The 26,272-nt window shown below is 32.9% G+C and overlaps 1 protein-coding gene across 1 annotated transcript in view; it reads right to left on the bottom strand.

Annotated features, from left to right (window-relative positions):
- Nucleotides 1–717: 717 nt before the first annotated feature.
- Nucleotides 718–26,272, bottom strand: part of LOC143242503 (lachesin-like) — a 57,987-nt gene continuing 32,432 nt past the window's right edge. The window contains exons 6-9 of the mRNA XM_076485935.1: nucleotides 24,282–24,347; nucleotides 11,837–11,905; nucleotides 5,673–5,750; nucleotides 718–4,602 (exon numbers count right to left, since the gene is read on the bottom strand). Coding sequence (XP_076342050.1) covers nucleotides 4,436–4,602; nucleotides 5,673–5,750; nucleotides 11,837–11,905; nucleotides 24,282–24,347 — 380 coding nt within the window. The 3' untranslated portion in view covers nucleotides 718–4,435. The remainder of the gene's footprint in view (nucleotides 4,603–5,672; nucleotides 5,751–11,836; nucleotides 11,906–24,281; nucleotides 24,348–26,272) is intronic.

Here is a 26,272-nt window from a genome sequence, read left to right as displayed (position 1 = left end):
TTGTCTTCTCCTCTTCATTCTTAACGTACTGAATGGTTCTGAGATATTACATCACATTTGAATATATCATAATACTTTAATTCATCACTCCTAGTTGAAATAAATGTTCCGTTAGATTGTACTAAAGAATACTAAAGATAAGAAATCAATAACTGATAGTAATTCAAGTAAATCTAACATTTAGAAAAATAAACTTTCTACATTGGTTCACTCACAAGCCTTTCTATCTAGTAGGACTTGACGCTGTTCAACATCCATGCAGTCGTTGTTACATTGAGACAATAAGATAAGATTGGTCTTAAATTAAGTTACTGCTTCCCCATTCTAAATGAAATATTCAGTAGATTATCATCAGAAACAACTGTATTCCCTGGAGAATGTTTATCCAGTCTAACAAAGTTTCCATTTGATACTATTTGCTGTTACCAGTTCTGGTTGTAGTTGTTTTATATCTTGGAAGTTAGATATAAGTCAATAACGCGTTAGCATTGAGATGGATATACACGTTGGAAGCTTGGGAAATCAAACTATTTCAAGATATACGGGGAACGGGAACATTCTTTGAAGAGAGAAAGTGAAACAATAATTCATAAAGTAAATGTACCAATTTTTAAGATCACGTGATAAGAGCCTTCTCGTTTGTACTCGTTTCGGTTATGAGAAAATCCCAACAAGAAACATGGAAAGGTTATGTTTAACATGTATAAAAATCAGTGAGAGCTAATGTAAACCTGTATCTTTTGATGTTTAACATGTATAATTAAAGTACCAGTGAGAGCTAATGTAGACCTGCATCTTTTGATGTTTAACATGTATAATTAAAGTACCAGTGAGAGCTAATGTAGACCTGTATCTTTTGATGCTTAACATGTATAATTAAAGTACCAGTGAGAGCTAATGTAGACCTGTATCTTTTGATGTTTAACATGAATAATTAAAGTACCAGTGAGAGCTAATGTAGACCTGTATCTTTTGATGTTTAACATGTATAATTAGAGTACCATTGACAGCTAATGTAGACCTGCATCTTTTGATGTTTAACATGTATAATTAAAGTACCAGTGAGAGCTAATGTAGACCTGTATCTTTTGATGTTTAACATGTATAATTAAAGTACCAGTGAGAGCTAATGTAGACCTGTATCTTGTGATGTTTAACATGTATAATTAAAGTACCAGTGAGAGCTAATGTAGACCTGCATCTTTTGATGTTTAACATGTATAATTAAAGTACCAGTGAGAGCTAATGTAGACCTGTATCTTTTGATGTTTAACATGTATAATTAAAGTCATTTTTATGCTGTTTTGTAGTAACGTATTCAAAGTTTACCCCGGATGTGGAAAGAATTAGAAACATCTTACATAAATACATTTTGTGGTGTAACAGCTGCCAATGTGGGTGGAGTCCATTAACAATACTCAAATATTTAATAATTCCATGTTTACAGACATTCTAGTGCATGACAAAATACCCGGATTTCCCAAAATATTGCAAAATATCCGGATAAAGTAGAATATAAATGAACAGCCAGATATCCCAATGTACAGTAGAATATTCGAATATCTCAAAACATGGATGAACAGCCAGATATCCCAATGTATAGTAGAATATTTGAATATCTCAAAACATGGATGAACAGCCAGGTATCCCAATGTATTGTAGAATATTCGAATATCTCAAAACATAGATGAACAGCCAGATATCCCAATGTATTGTAGAATATTCGAATATCTCAAAACATGGATGAACAGCCAGGTATCCCAATGTATTGTAGAATATTCGAATATCTCAAAACATAGATGAACAGCCAGATATCCCAATGTATTGTAGAATATTCGAATATCTCAAAACATGGATGAACAGCCAGATATCCCAATGTATTGTAGAATATTCGAATATCTCAAAACATGGATGAACAGCCAGATATCCCAATGTATTGTAGAATATTCGAATATCTCAAAACATGGATGAACAGCCAGATATCCCAATGTATTGTAGAATATTCGAATATCTCAAAACATGGATGAACAGCCAGATATCCCAATGTATTGTAGAATATTCGAATATCTCAAAACATGGATGAACAGCCAGATATCCCAATGTATTGTAGAATATTCGAATATCTCAAAACATGGATGAACAGCCAGATATCCCAATGTATTGTAGAATATTCGAATATCTCAAAACATGGATGAACAGCCAGATATCCCAATGTATTGTAGAATATTCGAATATCTCAAAACATGGATGAACAGCCAGATATCCCAATGTATTGTAGAATATTCAAATATCTCAAAACATGGATGAACAGCCAGATATCCCAATGTATTGTAGAATATTCGAATATCTCAAAACATGGATGAACAGCCAGATATCCCAATGTATTGTAGAATATTCGAATATCTCAAAACATGGATGAACAGCCAGATATCCCAATATATTGTAGAATATTCGAATATCTCAAAACGTAGATGAATATCTGGTTATTCTAAAGCATATCTAAACATCTGGCTATCTTCGAGCATAACAAAGTATCCGGGTATTCTAAATCATATAAAAACAGTTTCGAATCTAGAATATATAAGAAACCGGGAAAATTATCTGAAGAATATATGAAACATTTGCAGTACTTTTGAGAATTACAATCTAATATAACTGTGTTCAACTTGAACACTGGTTTGTTACAACTTAACAAATATAACAGAGTCGAAGCTTCATAGGGACCTCCGCCAATCATCTACAGACACGAATATATATACATATACTAAATGACGTTAATATGAACATGACCCGATCAAGTCTGGAATATGATGTGTCTTTTGGCACTTCTTTCTGTGTTCAAAGAAAGTTGTTCTAATTAAACACGGATTTACACAATAAGACCCACTTAAGGTTTACTCAGATATTTACAAGATCACCTAAATATACATATAATAGCCTAAACAGCCCATCTTCGAGGGCTTCGGAAGTACAGTTCAATGTTATATAGTTATCGTTTGTAAATCTGCCTTTGAAAAACAAGTTAGCTCAACGGACACATGTGGTATATTCCGCTCGCCTCTCTGCAATCACCGAATGATACATTTATCCGACGTCTTTCCTTCAGTTAGTATGCTCGGTGTTTGCACCATAAAGAGTGAAAGATAAATAAAAATTTATATAAGTGTTGGAATATAAGGACCAGGTCCCCACTTTCCATCGTGTTTATCTACCCAGGCTCTTCAATCAATTTCTATAGGTTTACGGATTTACCAAATTGATACGAATCTCTGGTTAAATATAATGAATCATTATAAACAGACACAAATTCTAAGATTTGTAACTCATTATAGATAGAGATTCTAAGGAGTATAAATAGGTCAGACAATCAATCAACTTGGAAAAATTTCCAAGACAACATGTCTAGATACTCCCCCCCCCTGGAAGCATATTTCTCTTAAGCCTCGTTCAGTCCGAGTTTTGTTCTACGAAATATGTCTGTTAAAACTTAATGTTTAGAACAGTGATAAATGGGGACATCCAGTAAAACCGTTTGAAAAACGTTTAACAGGGGCGCTGCCAATGTTAATGTTTAGAACAGTGATAAATGGGGACATCCAGTAAAACCGTTTGAAAAACGTTTAACAGGGACGCTGCCAATGTTACCAGTTCTATTACATTTTAATTTAACATTGGCATTTACGGTTCACGAGAATTTTGAAATTGAAATTTTGAAGAACACCCGATTTACAGTTTTAATATTGATAGAGTGAAATATCTCTAAATAACACTTGTTTACATGAAAAGTCTGCTAGGAAGCTCCTTTGAAGTGTAATAGTGTTGTAATATATCAGTAATTGACATAGATACAAAAAATAACTAGTCTACTGTAAACAAGACAAAGTAATATATGGCATTGACAAGATATGTAAAACACTGTTTCAAAAATAGGCTTAACATTTTCAAATCTTCAGTGTGTTCTAACTAAACACAGAATCAGTGTTGTCCAAACTGTGAATTCGTTTTTCCTGTATTACAACTGATGACTTCTAATTATCAGTTTGGTAGTGGTTTAAATAAATTAAGTTACTTCATTAATCAAAAGAGATCTGGCGTTAACATATACGATTTTTTGTCCCTCAAAGTTGGACACGTGTTATAGCTAAAATACAGGTTTTAATATTTAATAAGATAGAACTTTAGAGAATCACAAGAAACATTCACTGAAACATTTCAAGGCCATACTGCTACATATGTATGGATAAAGTGGCCTCATACCATTTGTTTTTAGGTTTAAGAAAGGATTTGCTGACTAGAATTCAAAGAAGACAATTACCATCCGAAAATAACAGAAAAGAATACAGAACATTGGATGCGTTAACTAAATAGAAAAACAAAACATTGTTGAAAAAACAGCTTTTAACATTGTTGGAAGCGTAGTGTAACATTACAGATGTTAAATATTTTTTTTTACAATACTCTGGTGCGGCGAGAGGGACAAGAGGAAAAAGTAGCCATAAGACACTCCAATTGTCAGTAGAATCATTGATATCTTATAACACAATCCTGAGGAATTTTTCATGGTTAAAGCTCCGTTCGGTGTTCCAGAGCTGGAATCTTTCTCTGAGGAAGAAATAAAATGGATTATAAGACGGATCATCATCTAGTTTAGAACTGGATGGAGAAGAAACGGATTTCTTTTTATTTCTCTAGGTTTAACAAAAGACGCACAATTCTTAAATATAAGTCTAAAAAATTCAAGATAAGCTAAACATTGGGCTCAATCGAATCCTGTTGTGAAATACCTTCTTATATTTATAAACTGTTTCGTTTATTTTAACTTCAGTCCGGTCGTTTTCTGATGTGCTCGGTATCTACTAAAATGTTTATTCCACGATACAGACTTCAATCTTAATTTACTAAGTAGTATATTTACGAACTAGCTAAACGATGATTAAAACTAATATAATGCATAAGAAATCCAATTATCTAAGTCAAAGCTGGACTTCTTATTAAAATGTGTACACAGTTTTATTTAGACACTAAGAATTAGCATAAAGTAGTAAAGCATCAATAGAAAATTACATTACTTTGTTTTCCAATTATTAATTAACATATTTCAATGAGAATTGGTGCAAATTATATCAGGATAAGTTAAACACACTTGACATCAGCAAGATAACCTTGTACAAAAATATGGTTAAAATCACTTTAGTGTTATATAAAACAAAACCACAAAGGTCTTTATCTGCAAGACATCCAGGAATTATTTTGAAATTTCATGAATGTTTCTATATCTCAGAACGGCTGGTATGGGTATTTAAACTTTTATTGGTAAGGAGAGAACAACGTTTCGACCTTTCTAGGTCTTCTTAAGCCGAAGACAACCTATGAAGGTCAAAACGTTGTTCTCTCCTTACCAATAAAAATGTCAATACCCATACCAGCTGTTCTGAGATACATTTTAATTTCAAGTGGGTTTCTGATTAAGCTTCTATTTTTTATGTTATTCAGTGGTGACAAAGTAATTTTAGATGACTCTACAACAGAATGGAATCAATTAGAAGTTTTCTGATGACATTAACCAAAGAAGATACGTGTTTATTTGCAGAATAGAAATCTGAAAACTGTCATTCTGAGATTCTTTACCCGTTACTGCTTAATCTAATTATTAAAAATTGAATAATAATTACCTTCACTCATGACATTATTTTCTGAGGAAGGAAACTGATGGTCCATTTTGTTGTCCAACGTCTCAGTTGAAATGTCATCTGTACATATGAAAAACAAAAATTCGGATGAGTTTTATTTAGGTGTAGCACCCGTTGAGATTGAAGCTAAACTATCAAAATAATAATGAATATAGAAAACAAAATATTCTAGTAAACGAGTACTAACAAAACAAGCTACACGTGTGTCAATTTCATAATAATCAACTTTAAAAACAACGGTAAATCTGAAGGCTTAATAAAAAACCGAGTTTTGATACCCATGACAGACGTAACAAAGATAGTCCATTGTGTAGCTGTGTGCTTAACTACAAACAAAAAAAAATAATTTCTTACAACTTTTATGTTCCAATTATAAGCACGTTGGATATATGAAATAATGTGATAAATATTATATTACAAGATCAGAAAATGTATTATTTGAATTAGAGGTTCAATCACTGAGGTTATCACTGTTTTATGATCAAGATGAGAATTTCTACACATACAAAACGGAAAGCCCTTGTTTTTAGGAAGGTTTAACCAACTGTAGGTAACAAAGAAAAAACACTTCTACATATTTGAACCACAGTCTAATTTTGAGCTGACGAAATTCTCACAAAATAAAAGTACATTGAAACTGTTACATTAACAAAAATGGTAAAACAAAATAAAGTTACATATTAGTTACCAAACACGTATTGTACATAGTTTCTAAATGTTCACAGTTCTTAATAGGAAAACACTTCGAATTTTCAATATATGACTTATGTAGTTTCATTCTTGCTCTAAGCAACTCAGATATTTAATATTTGACTGATTTAGTTTCATTCTTGCTCTAAGCAACTAAGATATTTAATATCTGACTGATTTAGTTTCATTCTTGCTCTAAGCAACTCAGATATTTAATATTTGACTAATTTAGTTTTATTCTTGCTCTAAGCAACTCAGATATTTAATATCTGACTGATTTAGTTTCATTCTTGCTCTAAGCAACTCAGATATTTAATATCTGACTGATTTAGTTTCATTCTTGCTCTAAGCAACTCAGATATTTAATATTTGACTGATTTAGTTTCATTCTTGCTCTAAGCAACTCAGATATTTAATATTTGACTGATTTAGTTTCATTCTTGCTCTAAGCAACTCAGATATTTAATATCTGACTGATTTAGTTTCATTCGTGCTCTAAGCAACTCAGATATTTAATATCTGACTGATTTAGTTTCATTCTTGCTCTAAGCAACTAAGATATTTAATATTTGACTGATATAGTTTCATTCTTGCTCTAAGCAACTCAGATATTTAATATTTGACTAATTTAGTTTTATTCTTGCTCTAAGCAACTAAGATATTTAATATCTGACTGATTTAGTTTCATTCTTGCTCTAAGCAACTCAGATATTTAATATTTGACTGATTTAGTTTCATTCTTGCTCTAAACAACTCAAATATTTAATATTTGACGGATTTAGTTTCATTCTTGCTCTAAGCAACTCAGATATTTAATATTTGACTGATTTAGTTTCATTCTTGCTCTAAGCAACTAAGATATTTAATATTTGATTGATTTAGTTTCATTCTTGCTCTAAGCAACTCAGATATTTAATATTTGACTAATTTGTTTTATTCTTGCTCTAATCAACTCAGATATTTAATATCTGACTGATTTAGTTTCATTCTTGCTCTAAGCAACTCAGATATTTAATATTTACTGATTTAGTTTCATTCTTGCTCTAAACAACTCAAATATTTAATATTTGACGGATTTAGTTTCATTCTTGCTCTAAACAACTCAGATATTTAATATTTGACTGATTTAGTTTCATTCTTGCTCTAAGCAACTCAGATATTTAATATTTACTGATTTAGTTTCATTCTTGCTCTAAACAACTCAAATATTTAATATTTGACGGATTTAGTTTCATTCTTGCTCTAAACAACTCAGATATTTAATATTTGACTGATTTAGTTTCATTCTTGCTCTAAGCAACTCAGATATTTAATATCTGACTGATTTAGTTTCATTCGTGCTCTAAGCAACTCAGATATTTAATATCTGACTGATTTAGTTTCATTCTTGCTCTAAGCAACTAAGATATTTAATATTTGACTGATATAGTTTCATTCTTGCTCTAAGCAACTCAGATATTTAATATTTGACTAATTTAGTTTTATTCTTGCTCTAAGCAACTAAGATATTTAATATCTGACTGATTTAGTTTCATTCTTGCTCTAAGCAACTAAGATATTTAATATTTGACTGATATAGTTTCATTCTTGCTCTAAGCAACTCAGATATTTAATATTTGACTAATTTAGTTTTATTCTTGCTCTAAGCAACTAAGATATTTAATATCTGACTGATTTAGTTTCATTCTTGCTCTAAGCAACTCAGATATTTAATATTTACTGATTTAGTTTCATTCTTGCTCTAAACAACTCAAATATTTAATATTTGACGGATTTAGTTTCATTCTTGCTCTAAACAACTCAGATATTTAATATTTGACTGATTTAGTTTCATTCTTGCTCTAAGCAACTCAGATATTTAATATTTGACTGATTTAGTTTCATTCTTGCTCTAAGCAACTCAGATATTTAATATTTACTGATTTAGTTTCATTCTTGCTCTAAACAACTCAAGATATTTAATATTTGACTGATTTAGTTTCATTCTTGCTCTAAACAACTCAGATATTTAATATTTGACTGATTTAGTTTCATTCTTGCTCTAAGCAACTCAGATATTTAATATTTGACTGATTTAGTTTCATTCTTGCTCTAAGCAACACAGATATTTAATATCTGACTGATTTAGTTTCATTCGTGCTCTAAGCAACTCAGATATTTAATATCTGACTGATTTAGTTTCATTCTTGCTCTAAGCAACTAAGATATTTAATATTTGACTGATATAGTTTCATTCTTGCTCTAAGCAACTCAGATATTTAATATTTGACTGATTTAGTTTTATTCTTGCTCTAAGCAACTAAGATATTTAATATTTGACTGATTTAGTTTCATTCTTGCTCTAAGCAACTCAGATATTTAATATTTGACTAATGCAGTTTCATTCTTGCTCTATTGGCTGTAAAAACGTACCTCGTGCAAAGATTGTGGAATAAATAACAAACCTGTGAGGCGTTGTGGTCACTATGACATTTTATGGTCACTAAAACGGTTTAGTAAACCAGCTACCTTGTATAAAACAATTAACCCACTATCAACTAAAATGTGTTTTGCTGAGCCACACTATTCCAAGCATAAAACTAGCTAACACTAGTTAACAATCTAATACAACTAAAACAGGATCATTGTAGAACTTCAATAATAATTAAATAAAGGGTTTGAAACACTTTAATGAATGTTTTATGTATAATTTTTTGTTCGTGTTTAAGATAATATTTACTTTCTACACTTTATGTTTTTTTACGACCTTGTCGCGACTGGTCAAAAGCAGTGCGATATCACGTTTGTCAACTCGTATTCAAAAGTTTATTGAAGTACAATTTTGTGAATGTGTGCCAGCAAATTTGATATCAAATTGTAGATTATAAATCAAAGTTCAGTAAGACTCATTATTTAATTTCTTAATGTAAATGTAGATAATAAAAAGAAATCGTAAATTCCGAGTCATCTGGTACGTCGAATGCAGCACTCATTCAAATTAGATGTTTGTGATGTTCAAATACAAAATATATAGCTTCTTACGAATTATGAAGTCAACTTACTGATACTAATTAGAATATCAAATAGGAATTTTCTACTCTTTCTGTTTACTGAGATATCGCTTATGTATTGAATCAAACACATCAGTCTATGAGACGTGCATAACCAATCAAAAGCTCAGAATGTATTCCTAGTGGCTTTAGCAGTCATTTTCAAGTATTATGACGTCATGTCTTTCTCGTGACACCAATTTTCAAAATGTCTACTCGACATTTCAGATTCTTTTAGGCCTAAATACAGCTTACTTATTAAACTTGAAAAATCATAGTGTAACTCTATGGTTTCGAAATATTAATTTGTGATATTTTTTTATTATTTCAAAAGTATAACTAAAACCGAAAAAAATATTTTGTTTCACAAACTCCATCTGAGAATTTTTTTTCAGGCTTAGCAATCTACGACAAGCAGCAACTGAGTACAAAGGTTGTAACTAGAATAAATAATCGTTTGTTTACTGTTCTATGTTTCAAGAAAACTAAGAACTTATTAGTAAATAACAATGATGAAAATACATATGAAATTTATAATAACTAAAAATGTGACTGTATTTTACAAAATCCTAGTCACAGCCAAGACAGGTCACTTTGTATACGCCAGTTTTATATTCTTGGATAAGGTAACATAATGTACGTGTATCGTTTATTTGCAACTTCTGTAATGTTAGGCAAGCAATGCTAAAACGTCACTATATATATAATAAAAAAATAACTACACATAAATGTTATGATATTTAAGTTATTTATGCTAAACAATTTTGCTTTCCTATTACGATTTGTATTCATTGGAGAAAAGAAAACATAATCAGTGATGTCGAAAAAAACCCACTTGTAGAGAAATATGTAAAAACGGCTCGTTTGGAGAAACAAGTAGAAAAATGGAAACCAGATTCAAAGAACATAAAAAGTAATCTTCACACGTTTTCGAACACTGCAAGTCAAATAAACACAACATAACCATAGAAAACACTCAAATACTAAATAAAGAAACAAACATAAACAAACGCAAAATTAAAGAAGCCTTACTTATACAACAACTTAAACCCAAAATAAACCAATATAAAGGAACGCCTTTATACCAATATTAATATAATAAAATAAATAAAATTATATATTCAAACATCTAATACCGCCCCTACATTTCGACACTCAGTTACACAACCCCTTTCAAATATGTGGTCAGCTTCCGGTCAGTTGCCGAAGAACGTCGAAACGTTGTTCGCTCTTCCATGTAAAATATTTTCTCAACCCAAAGGAGCCGTTTTGCATATATAAAAGAAAACATAATTCTTATTCACTTTCTATTTTTTATGGAGGTTACGAAGTCGATCAAACTGAACCAACCGTACAAAAATACAGTTGTGAAAATAACATATAAAAGATACAGTTTTTCTTAAGAAATGTTTCATATTTCAACAAGAAGGTTATGAAGAGGTTATAAATATTTTACATGTGATACTTGAAAAGTTCTGATGCATAAAAGTATTTTAATCTTAAAATCAAAATTACTTTGCATGTTGGATAGGCAACATCGTGAAATAAAATAATTTATGAGAAAACCTTTAATTAAAAAATCTTTATAGCTAATTCAATACCCTGGTATTTTGTGTAGGAAAGCCTTGCAGCGTTTACCAGTAACTTGCAAAACTTTGTAAAGATATGCGTACCTTATCAAAAAATCACAGTGCAATTACTTACATGGTTACGAACTGGGTGAATTTCACCCAACCCGTAATGAAAGGGTTTTACAAATGTTTATTCAAAGATAATATAACTGTGGTCAAAAACGATAAAACATTTTCTTGTGTCATAATCTACATTTTTGTTGTTGTTGTTGTATTGCTGTTAGAAGTCAGAGACTTAGATCTGACTTCTTAGATCTGACTTCTTTAGTATTTGTTGACCAGTAGTTCCAGTGCTGCTAAAATCTACAAAAAACTTAGCATTTCTTAACAAAAAAGGCAAGTTGTATGGTAATTTGAAATGTATTTTACTCAGAATTTCAAGAATACTTAGGATTGGTGCAACTGACAAGTGGTAAACCAGATGATATAGCTTTAACTTCTTATTTATTTTTTTAATATTTAAAATGCAAGTTGGTTCCTGCAATTCGTATATGTACACGTATTTATAAACACCGCGTGACAGTTGATAAAGTAAATATTACATAAATTCATAGCGTAGTTTACCTAATCTGATAAGGGAAGCTGTAGTGAGTTTGTTAAAAAACTACAACAAACTAAAGATGATGAAGTTCGTGTATTTCCATTTTCTACAACCACTAGAGGGGGTAAATCGAATATTCTTTTTTTTTTCCTTCCTTGAACAAGTTTATTCGACAGCCCTGCTTTGAGACAGTTTAATTAAACAAAATTTTGGGAAACATTAAGTTAAAAAAAGTGACTTTGATGTAAAACTCACCGCTCTTTCTGTTGTTAGAATTCTTCCGGGAGTCAACAAACACATTTTCGCTCGTGGTAATCTGATTACCTGGAACATAAGACACTCCTCTTTTTTATTTACAAAATGGGTGCTTGCAACTTTCCAATAATTTAATTCATGAATCACAATTCTACTGGTTAACCCATGTACATTTCTAGAAAGCTAATTACTTCAAAATTCAGGCAGGAATATAGTTCTTAAGAAATGACTACAAGAAGCAGTTTAATCCAGAGTGAGAGTAAAAAGGCCAAAACTTCTGCATAATTTAAAACCAACATAATTATTCCGTTTCTGACCTGCACCAAACAAGTGTTGAATATGTAATCTGAATTGCTCATGTTGAAACGTTTAGAAGGTATCAGTACAGAAAAAGTCAATTTCAACGATGTTTGGTTGTAATAATCTGTTTTAAACCAAACGATGCTTTAAAATTAGAGATTAGTAATAATCCAATCTTAATCCAAACGAAACAATTATAAATCACACTGAATTTTGATATTAAGTTAGCCAACAATAAAGGAGTTTTTGGGGTAAATATTACCCAATAAAGATTTCGGAAGAGTACGTAAAACCGAATATTTGAAATACTAAACAGGAAAATTCACAAAAAACTAGGAAACATAAACTTGTCGATTGTTTTGAAATACTTCAGTCTCTGTTCTACAGTTAATAGAATTCCTCTCTATTCAGTGTGTTAAACCATGTCATAATCAAAATTTAAGTTAATCCTAACCAAACTTCAGACTACGTAGCAAAGAGAAAGAAAGACATTTATGTCGAGTCTTAAAACTTTAACACTTTAAAACATTCACCAAATCAGAATACTGTAAGTAATCACTAGCTCAGACTTTCGTTTAACAAGAGACACCATAACAGCTGGCTGAAGACTTTCGTTTAACAAGAGACACCATAACAGCTGGCTGAAGTATTTATGATTTTTAAAAGTAAACCAAACACATGATAAATCGAATAGAAATATCCCCCCTTGAATCCTGTTATAACAACCACTACAAAACATTTCCCATTTAATCTTGTTAGCAAGAACAACCACTACTCAATATTTCTCCTTGAATTGTGTCAGAATAGAACCACTACTCAATATTTCTCCTTGAATTGTGTCAGAATAGAATAACCACAACTCAATATTTCTCCTTAAATTGTGTCAGAATAGAACAACCACTACTCAATATTTCTCCTTGAATTGTGTCAGAATATAACAACCATTACTCAATATTTCTCCTTGAATTGTGTCAGAATAGAACAACCACTACTCAATATTTCTCCTTGAATTGTGTCAGAATAGAGCAACCACTACTCAATATTTCTCCTTGAATTGTGTCAGAATAGAACAACCACTACTCAATATTTCTCCTTGAATTGTGTCAGAATAGAACAACCACTACTCAATATTTCTCCTTGAATTGTGTCAGAATAGAACCACTACTCAATATTTCTCCTTGAATTGTGTCAGAATAGAACAACCACTACTCAATATTTCTCCTTGAATTGTGTCAGAATAGAACAACCACTACTCAATATTTCTCCTTGAATTGTGTCAGAATAGAATAACCACAACTCAATATTTCTCCTTGAATTGTGTCAGAATAGAACAACCACTACTCAATATTTCTCCTTGAATTGTGTCAGAATAGAACAACCATTACTCAATATTTCTCCTTGAATTGTGTCAGAATAGAACAACCACTACTCAATATTTCTCCTTGAATTGTGTCAGAATAGAGCAACCACTACTCAATATTTTCTCCTTAAATCTTGTTAGAACAGAACAACGACAACTGAATATTTTCTTTTTAAATCTTGTTAGAACAGAACAACGACAACTAAATATTTTCTCCTTAAATCTTGTTAGAACAGAACAACGATAACTGAATATTTTCTCCTGAATCCAATTGTAATAGAACAATTGCTACTAAAGAAATATAGAGCTACAAATAAACTGCTGGCCAAAATCTTAAGGCCAATGAACATAAAGAATAAATATGTATTTTGTGTTGTTAGACTCAACCACTCATTTCAATAGAGCTTCGAAAGATGAAAATACGAAAAGGGAAAATAAAAATAAAAACATTTTTTAGAATTTAATAAGGAAAATGTGAACACTATGAAATTAGCCTAAATACTAGCTGGTCAAAAGTTTAAGACCATACAAAAAGAACTCCTAAACAGGGTAGGAAATGCCTAACAAGAGGTCTTAGTAGTGAGTTGCACAGCGGTCATTGCGAATAACTTCAAACATTCGCTTTAGCATGGTCGATATAAGCGTTTGCAGAAGGCTGGCTGGAATGTTATTCCAAGTGGTGAAGACGGCTTCACGAATATCATACACTATTTGGGATTGAAGTCCATTTCTATATACTTCCCTTGCCATCCACCCCCAAACATTTTCAATGGGGTTCAGTTCGGGCGAACAAGCTGGACGATCCAAAAGAATCACGTTATTCGCCATGAAAAAGTCCTTTGTCCTGTGGTCATTGTGGATTACAGCGTTGTCCTGCTGAAATATCCAGTCATTTCTACACCTGCGAGGGTCTTCAGTCAATAAGGATGCTCTCTTCAATATTCCAATGTAGCCAGCTGCTGTTTGACGCCCCTGTATAACCTGAAGCTCCATTGTTCTATGGAAGGATAAAGCACCCCAGACCATGATGGAACCTCCTCCGCTGTGTCGTGTAGAAAATGTCTCCGGTGGGATATCTTTATCGCGCCAGTAACGTTGGAAGCCATCTGGACCATCCAGGTTAAATTTTTTTCTCATCAGAGAACAAAACCTTCCACTTTTCTACATCCCATGTTGGTGCTTCTCAGCAAAGTCTAACCGAGCTGTTTCGTGGTGGGGATGGAAGCGTGGCCTTTGAAGACGTTTACGGTTTGTAAAGCCTTTCTCTCTTAGATGTCATCTGATTGTTCTTGAGCTACATTTTGCGTCCGTAAGGGCCTTAATCTGGTTCGACGATCGGCTGGTGTCTTGTCGGACAACCCGTCGAATCCTCCTGCTCAACACTGGCGAAATTTTCTTGGGCGGACCACTTGAAATTCTTGTTCCGTATCCCTCAGGGTCTTTTAATAAATTTACAACATCAGTTTTACTACACCCATTCTCACCAGTGATGATACGTTGAGAGAGACTTTGCTTTTACAGCTCAACAATTCTGCCACGTTCAAACTCTGTCAACTTTTTACCCTTGTCATGTTTTTACCCGATGTAACACAGGAGATGTCAGTGGGAGATGTTGACAACGCTAATGATTGAACACAAATGACTATACTTCGTTACGTGTTTACCGATTAACAACGCAAAATGTATATTTTTTTCTTTACGTTCATTGGCCTTAAGATTTTGGCTAGCAGTGTATACATATCGGTATAGAGTGTTTAAATTTTCCACAGATTTTAAGTATGAACAAATTACAGTATATAACTCCGTCATTCATTTGTCTTATAATACAAAACAGCACCAAATTACAGCATATAACTCCGTCATTCGTGTGCCTTATAACACAAAATAGCACCAAATTACAGCATATAACACCGTCATTCGTTTGCCGTATAACACAAAACAGCTCCAAATTACAGCATATAACTCCGTCATTTGTGTGTCTTATAACACAAAATAGCACCAAATTACAGCATATAACACCGTCATTCGTTTGCCGTATAACAAAAAACAGCTCCAAATTACAGCATATAACTCCGTCATTCGTTTGCCGTATAACACAAAACAGCACCAAATTACAGCATATAACTCCGTCATTCGTTTGCCGTATAACACAAAATAGCACCAAATTATACCGTTTAATTCAGAAAATAAAATGAAACTATAACTTTCTAAAGTTAAGGGAATTTGTCAACCCTAACTACCTTTGGATTATTATTGTAAGGAGACACAGATTAGTTAACAATAATCCTTCTGCAAATGTTGATTCATGAACGGTAATAAATGTTGTCTTATTTTATGTTTATATACGTGGTTATTTTCATGTGTACACGGTCATTTTATGAAATAATAATATTATTAAATTATCTTCAGATGCTAGGAAACATTGAAACACCATTAAGACCCAAGTCTTACTGCTGGTCAGTCAATGAATTCTCATCTGTCTGAGGTTTAGTCGGTTATATCGTATATCTTGTTAGTGTAATAATTCATCTTCATTTTGACTGACTTTTATACACGTTATAAGACGTACTAAACCAAATTACCTTTTCCAAAGCATACTTTATTCCAGCATATCTTAGGTGTAATTAGAATTTTCGTGTTTCAAAGTTAATCATTAATTTGAAACCACATAGCTACGAATACCAGTATTATCTCCACCGGTCATAATTTGGAATTAGTTTCCGTATAATGAGAGAAATAAGTTATAATTACAGTTGTTAATTTATTTATATTTCTTTAAACGAACTGCTGTGATGAAATTCAAACCAAAATGGTTTCCCCATGATTTACTTCCCCTCCCGTCTGAAAAGACACCTTCGGAACACTTGGGTTATTTTTATTGTCAAGCAACGTATTAAACCGTAAATGATCTCTTTGAATCATATATTCTGATTACTTCACAAATATTAGCTCTACAATACTTTATCACACAGCAACTAAACATAAGTTTATAATTACACAAAAAACAGCTTCATAGGTATCACAATTTTACTAAGTGTTCAATACAGTAGCGGATATGAATATATTATAAGGGTATATCCAGTAAAGGATAACAATATTATATAGTAGCATATAGAACAGAGGGTTTGAACACTTTAAAATATTGAATACTGACTGCAAATGGTATTAAGACTTTATACTATTATATATATAATTATACATACGGCAGCGGGTGATAATGTTTAATAATAATAATAATACATATGATATTCATAATAATACATATATTTATAATAATACATACAATAATAATAATAATGCATATGATATTCATAATAATACATTTTTATAATGATACATACAATAATAATAATGTATATGATATTCATAATAATACATATATTTATAATAATACATAGAATAATAATAATAATACATAGAATAATAATAATAATACATATAATAATAATAATAATACATATAATAATAATAATAATACATATAATAATAATAATAATATTACATATAACAATAATAATAATATTACATATAATAAGAATAATAATATTACATATAATAATAATAATAATATTACATATAACAATAATAATAATATTACATATAATAATTATAATAATATTACATATAATAATAATAATAATATTACATATAATATGTATAATAATACTGCATATAGCAACTAATTGTTTACTAATATATTTTTTTAAATTAATATATTAAATACGGTCGTGAGAACTGAGTTTTGATAGAACGATTTGAGAAGAACACCCGGGAAACTCTTACATTTTAAATTTGGTTACACACTAAAACTTTCCAACTAAGTTTCGGTTTCATTAACTGGAATTTAACATGCTTAGACTAACATCTAGTTCTGTTTTACATTGTGTAAACGGTACTTTAAAATACCAAAATCGTGTTGCTCACGCGCCAACAACTTCAGACATATCTAACTAATTCAAGAATGCTATTGAATATTTATAATTCATAACAAGAATGGCGCGAGACGTAATTTATGCACAGAACTAACATTGAAACTTTGGTCTTTATTTGTAGAAACCTGGCTTTACGAAACCATAAGATCTTTTCTCTTGAGTTGGCAATTAACTGAAGTGTTTATTTCACTCTGATGTCACAAAGAAAACAGGTGCAGAAATATATATTTTTTAATGTATTCAGCTGTATGCACTGTTGTCAGCCATATAACGGAAATACAAATCTTCACTAATGAATCACAAGTAAACTTCAAAACATTAAATAAATTGCAGTTGATGGTTTGAGTTGTTTGTTCTGGTTTGTTTTGTTTTTCTCTATTAGGAAAAAAATAATTTCCACCACACTAGTAAAAGAAGAAAACCTTAAGAAGCTGACTTTATAAGTTACAGATAGAGGGCGTACATTCATGTTTATTGTTTGGCGTTATAAGATAGAGATAAAAGGCGTACAATCATGTTTGTTGTTTGGTCTTATAAGGTAGAGATAGAGGGCGTAAAATCATGCTTCTTATCTGGTATTATAATTAAGACACAGAGGGCGTACATTCATGCTTCCTATCTGGTATTATAATTAAGAGACAGAGGGCGTACATTCATGCTTCCTATCTGGTATTATAATTAAGAGACAGAGGGCGTACATTCATACTTCCTATCTGGTATTATAATTAAGAGACAGAGGGCGTACCTTCATGCTTCTTATTTGGTATTATAATTAAGAGACAGAGGGCGTACATTCATGCTTCCTATTTGGTATTATAATTAAGAGACAGAGGGCGTACATTCATGCTTCCTATCTGGTATTATAATTAAGAGACAGAGGGCGTACCTTCATGCTTCTTATTTGGTATTATAATTAAGAGACAGAGGGCGTACCTTCATGCTTCCTATCTGGTATTATAATTAAGAGACAGAGGGCGTACCTTCATGCTTCTTATTTGGTATTATAATTAAGAGACAGAGGGCGTACATTCATGCTTCTTATTTGGTATTATAATTAAGAGACAGAGGGCGTACATTCATGCTTCTTATTTGGTATTATAATTAAGAGACAGAGGGCGTACCTTCATGCTTCTTATTTGGTATTATAATTAAGAGACAGGGCGTACCTTCATGCTTCTTATTTGGTATTATAATTAAGAGACAGAGGGCGTACCTTCATGCTTCTTATCTGGTATTATAATTAAGAGACAGAGGGCGTACATTCATGCTTCCTATCTGGTATTATAATTAAGAGACAGAGGGCGTACCTTCATGCTTCTTATCTGGTATTATAATTAAGAGACAGAGGGCGTACCTTCATGCTTCTTATCTGGTATTATAATTAAGAGACAGAGGGCGTACATTCATGCTTCCTATCTGGTATTATAATTAAGAGACAGAGGGCGTACCTTCATGCTTCTTATCTGGTATTATAATTAAGAGACAGAGGGCGTACCTTCATGCTTCTTATCTGGTATTATAATTAAGAGACAGAGGGCGTACCTTCATGCTACATATCTGGTATTATAATTAAGAGACAGAGGGCGTACCTTCATGCTTCCTATCTGGTATTATAATTAAGAGACAGAGGGCGTACCTTCATGCTTCTTATCTGGTATTATAATTAAGAGACAGAGGGCGTACCTTCATGCTTCTTATCTGGTATTATAATTAAGAGACAGAGGGCGTACCTTCATGCTTCTTATCTGGTATTATAATTAAGAGACAGAGGGCGTACATTCATGCTTCTTATCTGGTATTATAATTAAGAGACAGAGGGCGTACCTTCATGCTTCTTATCTGGTATTATAATTAAGAGACAGAGGGCGTACATTCATGCTTCCTATCTGGTATTATAATTAAGAGACAGAGGGCGTACCTTCATGCTTCCTATCTGGTATTATAATTAAGAGACAGAGGGCGTACCTTCATGCTTCTTATCTGGTATTATAATTAAGAGACAGAGGGCGTACCTTCATGCTTCTTATCTGGTATTATAATTAAGAGACAGAGGGCGTACCTTCATGCTTCTTATCTGGTATTATAATTAAGAGACAGAGGGCGTACATTCATGCTTCCTATCTGGTATTATAATTAAGAGACAGAGGGCGTACCTTCATGCTTCCTATCTGGTATTATAATTAAGAGACAGAGGGCGTACCTTCATGCTTCTTATCTGGTATTATAATTAAGAGACAGAGGGCGTACATTCATGCTTCCTATCTGGTATTATAATTAAGAGACAGAGGGCGTACCTTCATGCTTCCTATCTGGTATTATAATTAAGAGACAGAGGGCGTACATTCATGCTTCCTATCTGGTATTATAATTAAGAGACAGAGGGCGTACATTCATGCTTCCTATCTGGTATTATAATTAAGAGACAGAGGGCGTACCTTCATGCTTCCTATCTGGTATTATAATTAAGAGACAGAGGGCGTACCTTCATGCTTCCTATCTGGTATTATAATTAAGAGACAGAGGGCGTACCTTCATGCTTCTTATCTGGTATTATAATTAAGAGACAGAGGGCGTACCTTCATGCTTCTTATCTGGTATTATAATTAAGAGACAGAGGGCGTACCTTCATGCTTCTTATCTGGTATTATAATTAAGAGACAGAGGGCGTACATTCATGCTTCCTATCTGGTATTATAATTAAGAGACAGAGGGCGTACCTTCATGCTTCTTATCTGGTATTATAATTAAGAGACAGAGGGCGTACATTCATGCTTCCTATCTGGTATTATAATTAAGAGACAGAGGGCGTACCTTCATGCTTCCTATCTGGTATTATAATTAAGAGACAGAGGGCGTACCTTCATGCTTCTTATCTGGTATTATAATTAAGAGACAGAGGGCGTACCTTCATGCTTCTTATCTGGTATTATAATTAAGAGACAGAGGGCGTACCTTCATGCTTCTTATCTGGTATTATAATTAAGAGACAGAGGGCGTACCTTCATGCTTCTTATCTGGTATTATAATTAAGAGACAGAGGGCGTACCTTCATGCTTCCTATCTGGTATTATAATTAAGAGACAGAGGGCGTACCTTCATGCTTCTTATCTGGTATTATAATTAAGAGACAGAGGGCGTACCTTCATGCTTCTTATCTGGTATTATAATTAAGAGACAGAGGGCGTACCTTCATGCTTCCTATCTGGTATTATAATTAAGAGACAGAGGGCGTACATTCATGCTTCTTATCTGGTATTATAATTAAGAGACAGAGGGCGTACCTTCATGCTTCCTATCTGGTATTATAATTAAGAGACAGAGGGCGTACATTCATGCTTCCTATCTGGTATTATAATTAAGAGACAGAGGGCGTACCTTCATGCTTCTTATCTGGTATTATAATTAAGAGACAGAGGGCGTACATTCATGCTTCCTATCTGGTATTATAATTAAGAGACAGAGGGCGTACCTTCATGCTTCTTATCTGGTATTATAATTAAGAGACAGAGGGCGTACATTCATGCTTCCTATCTGGTATTATAATTAAGAGACAGAGGGCGTACCTTCATGCTTCTTATCTGGTATTATAATTAAGAGACAGAGGGCGTACCTTCATGCTTCTTATCTGGTATTATAATTAAGAGACAGAGGGCGTACATTCATGCTTCCTATCTGGTATTATAATTAAGAGACAGAGGGCGTACCTTCATGCTTCTTATCTGGTATTATAATTAAGAGACAGAGGGCGTACCTTCATGCTTCTTATCTGGTATTATAATTAAGAGACAGAGGGCGTACATTCATGCTTCCTATCTGGTATTATAATTAAGAGACAGAGGGCGTACCTTCATGCTTCCTATCTGGTATTATAATTAAGAGACAGAGGGCGTACATTCATGCTTCCTATCTGGTATTATAATTAAGAGACAGAGGGCGTACCTTCATGCTTCTTATCTGGTATTATAATTAAGAGACAGAGGGCGTACCTTCATGCTTCTTATCTGGTATTATAATTAAGAGACAGAGGGCGTACCTTCATGCTTCTTATCTGGTATTATAATTAAGAGACAGAGGGCGTACCTTCATGCTTCTTATCTGGTATTATAATTAAGAGACAGAGGGCGTACCTTCATGCTTCCTATCTGGTATTATAATTAAGAGACAGAGGGCGTACCTTCATGCTTCTTATCTGGTATTATAATTAAGAGACAGAGGGCGTACCTTCATGCTTCCTATCTGGTATTATAATTAAGAGACAGAGGGCGTACATTCATGCTTCCTATCTGGTATTATAATTAAGAGACAGAGGGCGTACCTTCATGCTTCCTATCTGGTATTATAATTAAGAGACAGAGGGCGTACCTTCATGCTTCTTATCTGGTATTATAATTAAGAGACAGAGGGCGTACATTCATGCTTCCTATCTGGTATTATAATTAAGAGACAGAGGGCGTACCTTCATGCTTCCTATCTGGTATTATAATTAAGAGACAGAGGGCGTACATTCATGCTTCCTATCTGGTATTATAATTAAGAGACAGAGGGCGTACCTTCATGCTTCTTATCTGGTATTATAATTAAGAGACAGAGGGCGTACCTTCATGCTTCCTATCTGGTATTATAATTAAGAGACAGAGGGCGTACCTTCATGCTTCCTATCTGGTATTATAATTAAGAGACAGAGGGCGTACCTTCATGCTTCTTATCTGGTATTATAATTAAGAGACAGAGGGCGTACCTTCATGCTTCTTATCTGGTATTATAATTAAGAGACAGAGGGCGTACCTTCATGCTTCCTATCTGGTATTATAATTAAGAGACAGAGGGCGTACCTTCATGCTTCCTATCTGGTATTATAATTAAGAGACAGAGGGCGTACCTTCATGCTTCCTATCTGGTATTATAATTAAGAGACAGAGGGCGTACCTTCATGCTTCCTATCTGGTATTATAATTAAGAGACAGAGGGCGTACCTTCATGCTTCCTATCTGGTATTATAATTAAGAGACAGAGGGCGTACCTTCATGCTTCCTATCTGGTATTATAATTAAGAGACAGAGGGCGTACCTTCATGCTTCTTATCTGGTATTATAATTAAGAGACAGAGGGCGTACCTTCATGCTTCCTATCTGGTATTATAATTAAGAGACAGAGGGCGTACCTTCATGCTTCCTATCTGGTATTATAATTAAGAGACAGAGGGCGTACCTTCATGCTTCTTATCTGGTATTATAATTAAGAGACAGAGGGCGTACCTTCATGCTTCTTATCTGGTATTATAATTAAGAGACAGAGGGCGTACCTTCATGCTTCTTATCTGGTATTATAATTAAGAGACAGAGGGCGTACATTCATGCTTCTTATCTGGTATTATAATTAAGAGACAGAGGGCGTACCTTCATGCTTCTTATCTGGTATTATAATTAAGAGACAGAGGGCGTACATTCATGCTTCTTATCTGGTATTATAATTAAGAGACAGAGGGCGTACCTTCATGCTTCTTATCTGGTATTATAATTAAGAGACAGAGGGCGTACCTTCATGCTTCTTATCTGGTATTATAATTAAGAGACAGAGGGCGTACCTTCATGCTTCTTATCTGGTATTATAATTAAGAGACAGAGGGCGTACCTTCATGCTTCCTATCTGGTATTATAATTAAGAGACAGAGGGCGTACCTTCATGCTTCTTATCTGGTATTATAATTAAGAGACAGAGGGCGTACCTTCATGCTTCTTATCTGGTATTATAATTAAGAGACAGAGGGCGTACATTCATGCTTCCTATCTGGTATTATAATTAAGAGACAGAGGGCGTACCTTCATGCTTCCTATCTGGTATTATAATTAAGAGACAGAGGGCGTACCTTCATGCTTCCTATCTGGTATTATAATTAAGAGACAGAGGGCGTACCTTCATGCTTCTTATCTGGTATTATAATTAAGAGACAGAGGGCGTACCTTCATGCTTCTTATCTGGTATTATAATTAAGAGACAGAGGGCGTACCTTCATGCTTCTTATCTGGTATTATAATTAAGAGACAGAGGGCGTACCTTCATGCTTCTTATCTGGTATTATAATTAAGAGACAGAGGGCGTACCTTCATGCTTCTTATCTGGTATTATAATTAAGAGACAGAGGGCGTACCTTCATGCTTCTTATCTGGTATTATAATTAAGAGACAGAGGGCGTACATTCATGCTTCCTATCTGGTATTATAATTAAGAGACAGAGGGCGTACCTTCATGCTTCCTATCTGGTATTATAATTAAGAGACAGAGGGCGTACCTTCATGCTTCCTATCTGGTATTATAATTAAGAGACAGAGGGCGTACCTTCATGCTTCTTATCTGGTATTATAATTAAGAGACAGAGGGCGTACATTCATGCTTCCTATCTGGTATTATAATTAAGAGACAGAGGGCGTACATTCATGCTTCTTATCTGGTATTATAATTAAGAGACAGAGGGCGTACATTCATGCTTCTTATCTGGTATTATAATTAAGAGACAGAGGGCGTACCTTCATGCTTCTTATCTGGTATTATAATTAAGAGACAGAGGGCGTACATTCATGCTTCCTATCTGGTATTATAATTAAGAGACAGAGGGCGTACCTTCATGCTTCTTATCTGGTATTATAATTAAGAGACAGAGGGCGAACATTCATGCTTCCTATCTGGTATTATAATTAAGAGACAGAGGGCGTACCTTCATGCTTCCTATCTGGTATTATAATTAAGAGACAGAGGGCGTACATTCATGCTTCCTATCTGGTATTATAATTAAGAGACAGAGGGCGTACATTCATGCTTCTTATTTGGTATTATAATTAAGAGACAGAGGGCGTACCTTCATGCTTATTACCCCTTGGATGGACCTCCGCTTTCATGATGGGCGATAATGAGGGAGGAACTCCTAGGTGAGAAATACAAAAGGTCAGATTATAAAGAGAAAATTGTCGGAATGACATCTTATAGAGTTTCATAGCTATAAGAGAAGAAAACTGATAGACGGACAGATTATTCTATATTCCCTGTGAATAATTTAGACAGTTTTATCCATTGAAAATTTACTCATATAATTATATCGGTATTGAGTTTGTTACAAGATGTCACCAAATTAACGAAAGCTCGTGTTGTAAACGTATCCCCTCTTATCACACATCTGGTTGATACAAACATTCCTGTTGTGACCTTCCGTGGTTGACTCATACGTTCCTCCTACTTTATACCACGGTTGAATTGCACGTTCTTGCTGCCATCAGCCATGGTAACGTTTTATTGTAAAGCCTAGTTGAGTTCTATTTATATATCATCATATCTGTAAATTTCAGTTCGTTACACTTTCTTGTTATCGTGTTTTAATAAGTAGTTAACTGACAATTAACACACGCTCTTAAATGTTCGTGTCAAACAAAATATTCGGCTCAAACAGCCACAGAAAGAAGACTTATTTCAATGACTTGCTGAGCTAACTAAACTGTTTCAAATCAACGATGCATTTCGATGCCTAACTGTTCAGTGGTTCAAGTTCTCGGAGTAAGCAGTCTCCAGGATTTATCACGTACGTTAATCAATAACATATTCTCCAAAGAACTGAAATTTCTAATTGAAAATAAATTATCTTTTCAAATTTTTAAAGTTTCCTTGGTCATGTATTAACGAAATATAACTAACATGGCGCAACTGGACACATGAAATAATACTTGTATTTTGAAAATGACATTCAGGAATTATTGGGTAAATCCCAGAGACATTCTAGCCTCTCCGCTAGGTAGCTACAGGTTTTCCAAACAATCAGAAGGTTAATTCTAAAATCACTTTACACAGGTTTCATGGATATTTCATGTTTTATCTGTAAAACCTGTCAGTTTCTTTTCACTACATTTAAAATACTTCAGAATAAAAGCAATTATGAAAAATGAAAAAAATAACATTTCTTGAAACACGCTATTCACTCAAAACCTAAAATAGTTCTTATAAAGTTTTCAAAGTCAACACGTAAACGCTGGTAATTTTCTTAGTGTTTTCTAACGATCTGTGTTACTACAACTCAGATATCCACATATAAATAAAGTGTTATGTTATTACTGTTCAAATATCCACATATAAATAAAGTGTTATGTTATTACTGTTCAAATATCCACATATAAATAAAGTGTTATGTTATTACTGTTCAAATATCCACATATAAATAAAGTGTTATGTTATTACTGTTCAAATATCCACATATAAATTAAGTGTTATGTTATTACTGTTCAAATATCTACATATAAATAAAGTGTTATATTATTACTGTTCAAATATCCACATATAAATAAAGTGTTATATTATTACTGTTCAAATATCCACATATAAATAAAGTGTTATAATATTACTGTTCAAATATCCACATATAAATAAAGTGCTATATTATTACTGTTCAAATACCTACATATAAATAAAGTGTTATGTTATTACTGTTCAAATATCCACATATAAATAAAGTGTTATGTTATTACTGTTCAAATATCCACATATAAATAAAGTGTTATGTTATTACTGTTCAAATATCCACATATAAATAAAGTGTTATGTTATTACTGTTCAAATATCCACATATAAATAAAGTGTTATGTTATTACTGTTCAAATATCCACATATAAATAAAGTGTTATGTTATTACTGTTCGAATATCCACATATAAATAAAGTGTTATGTTGTTACTGTTGAAATATCCACATATAAATAAAGTGTTATGTTATTACTGTTCAAACGTTCATCTCCAAGACATTTTCTCAGTTGTGAAATCAGATCGACTCATCTTTGTTTTATTTCATTTAACAAGGTGAATATACACAG

The sequence above is a fragment of the Tachypleus tridentatus genome, unplaced genomic scaffold, assembly GCF_004210375.1.
Source record: "Tachypleus tridentatus isolate NWPU-2018 unplaced genomic scaffold, ASM421037v1 Hic_cluster_2, whole genome shotgun sequence".
Lineage (NCBI taxonomy): Eukaryota > Metazoa > Arthropoda > Merostomata > Xiphosura > Limulidae > Tachypleus > Tachypleus tridentatus.
This window is presented reverse-complemented; position numbering and strand designations above follow the sequence as displayed.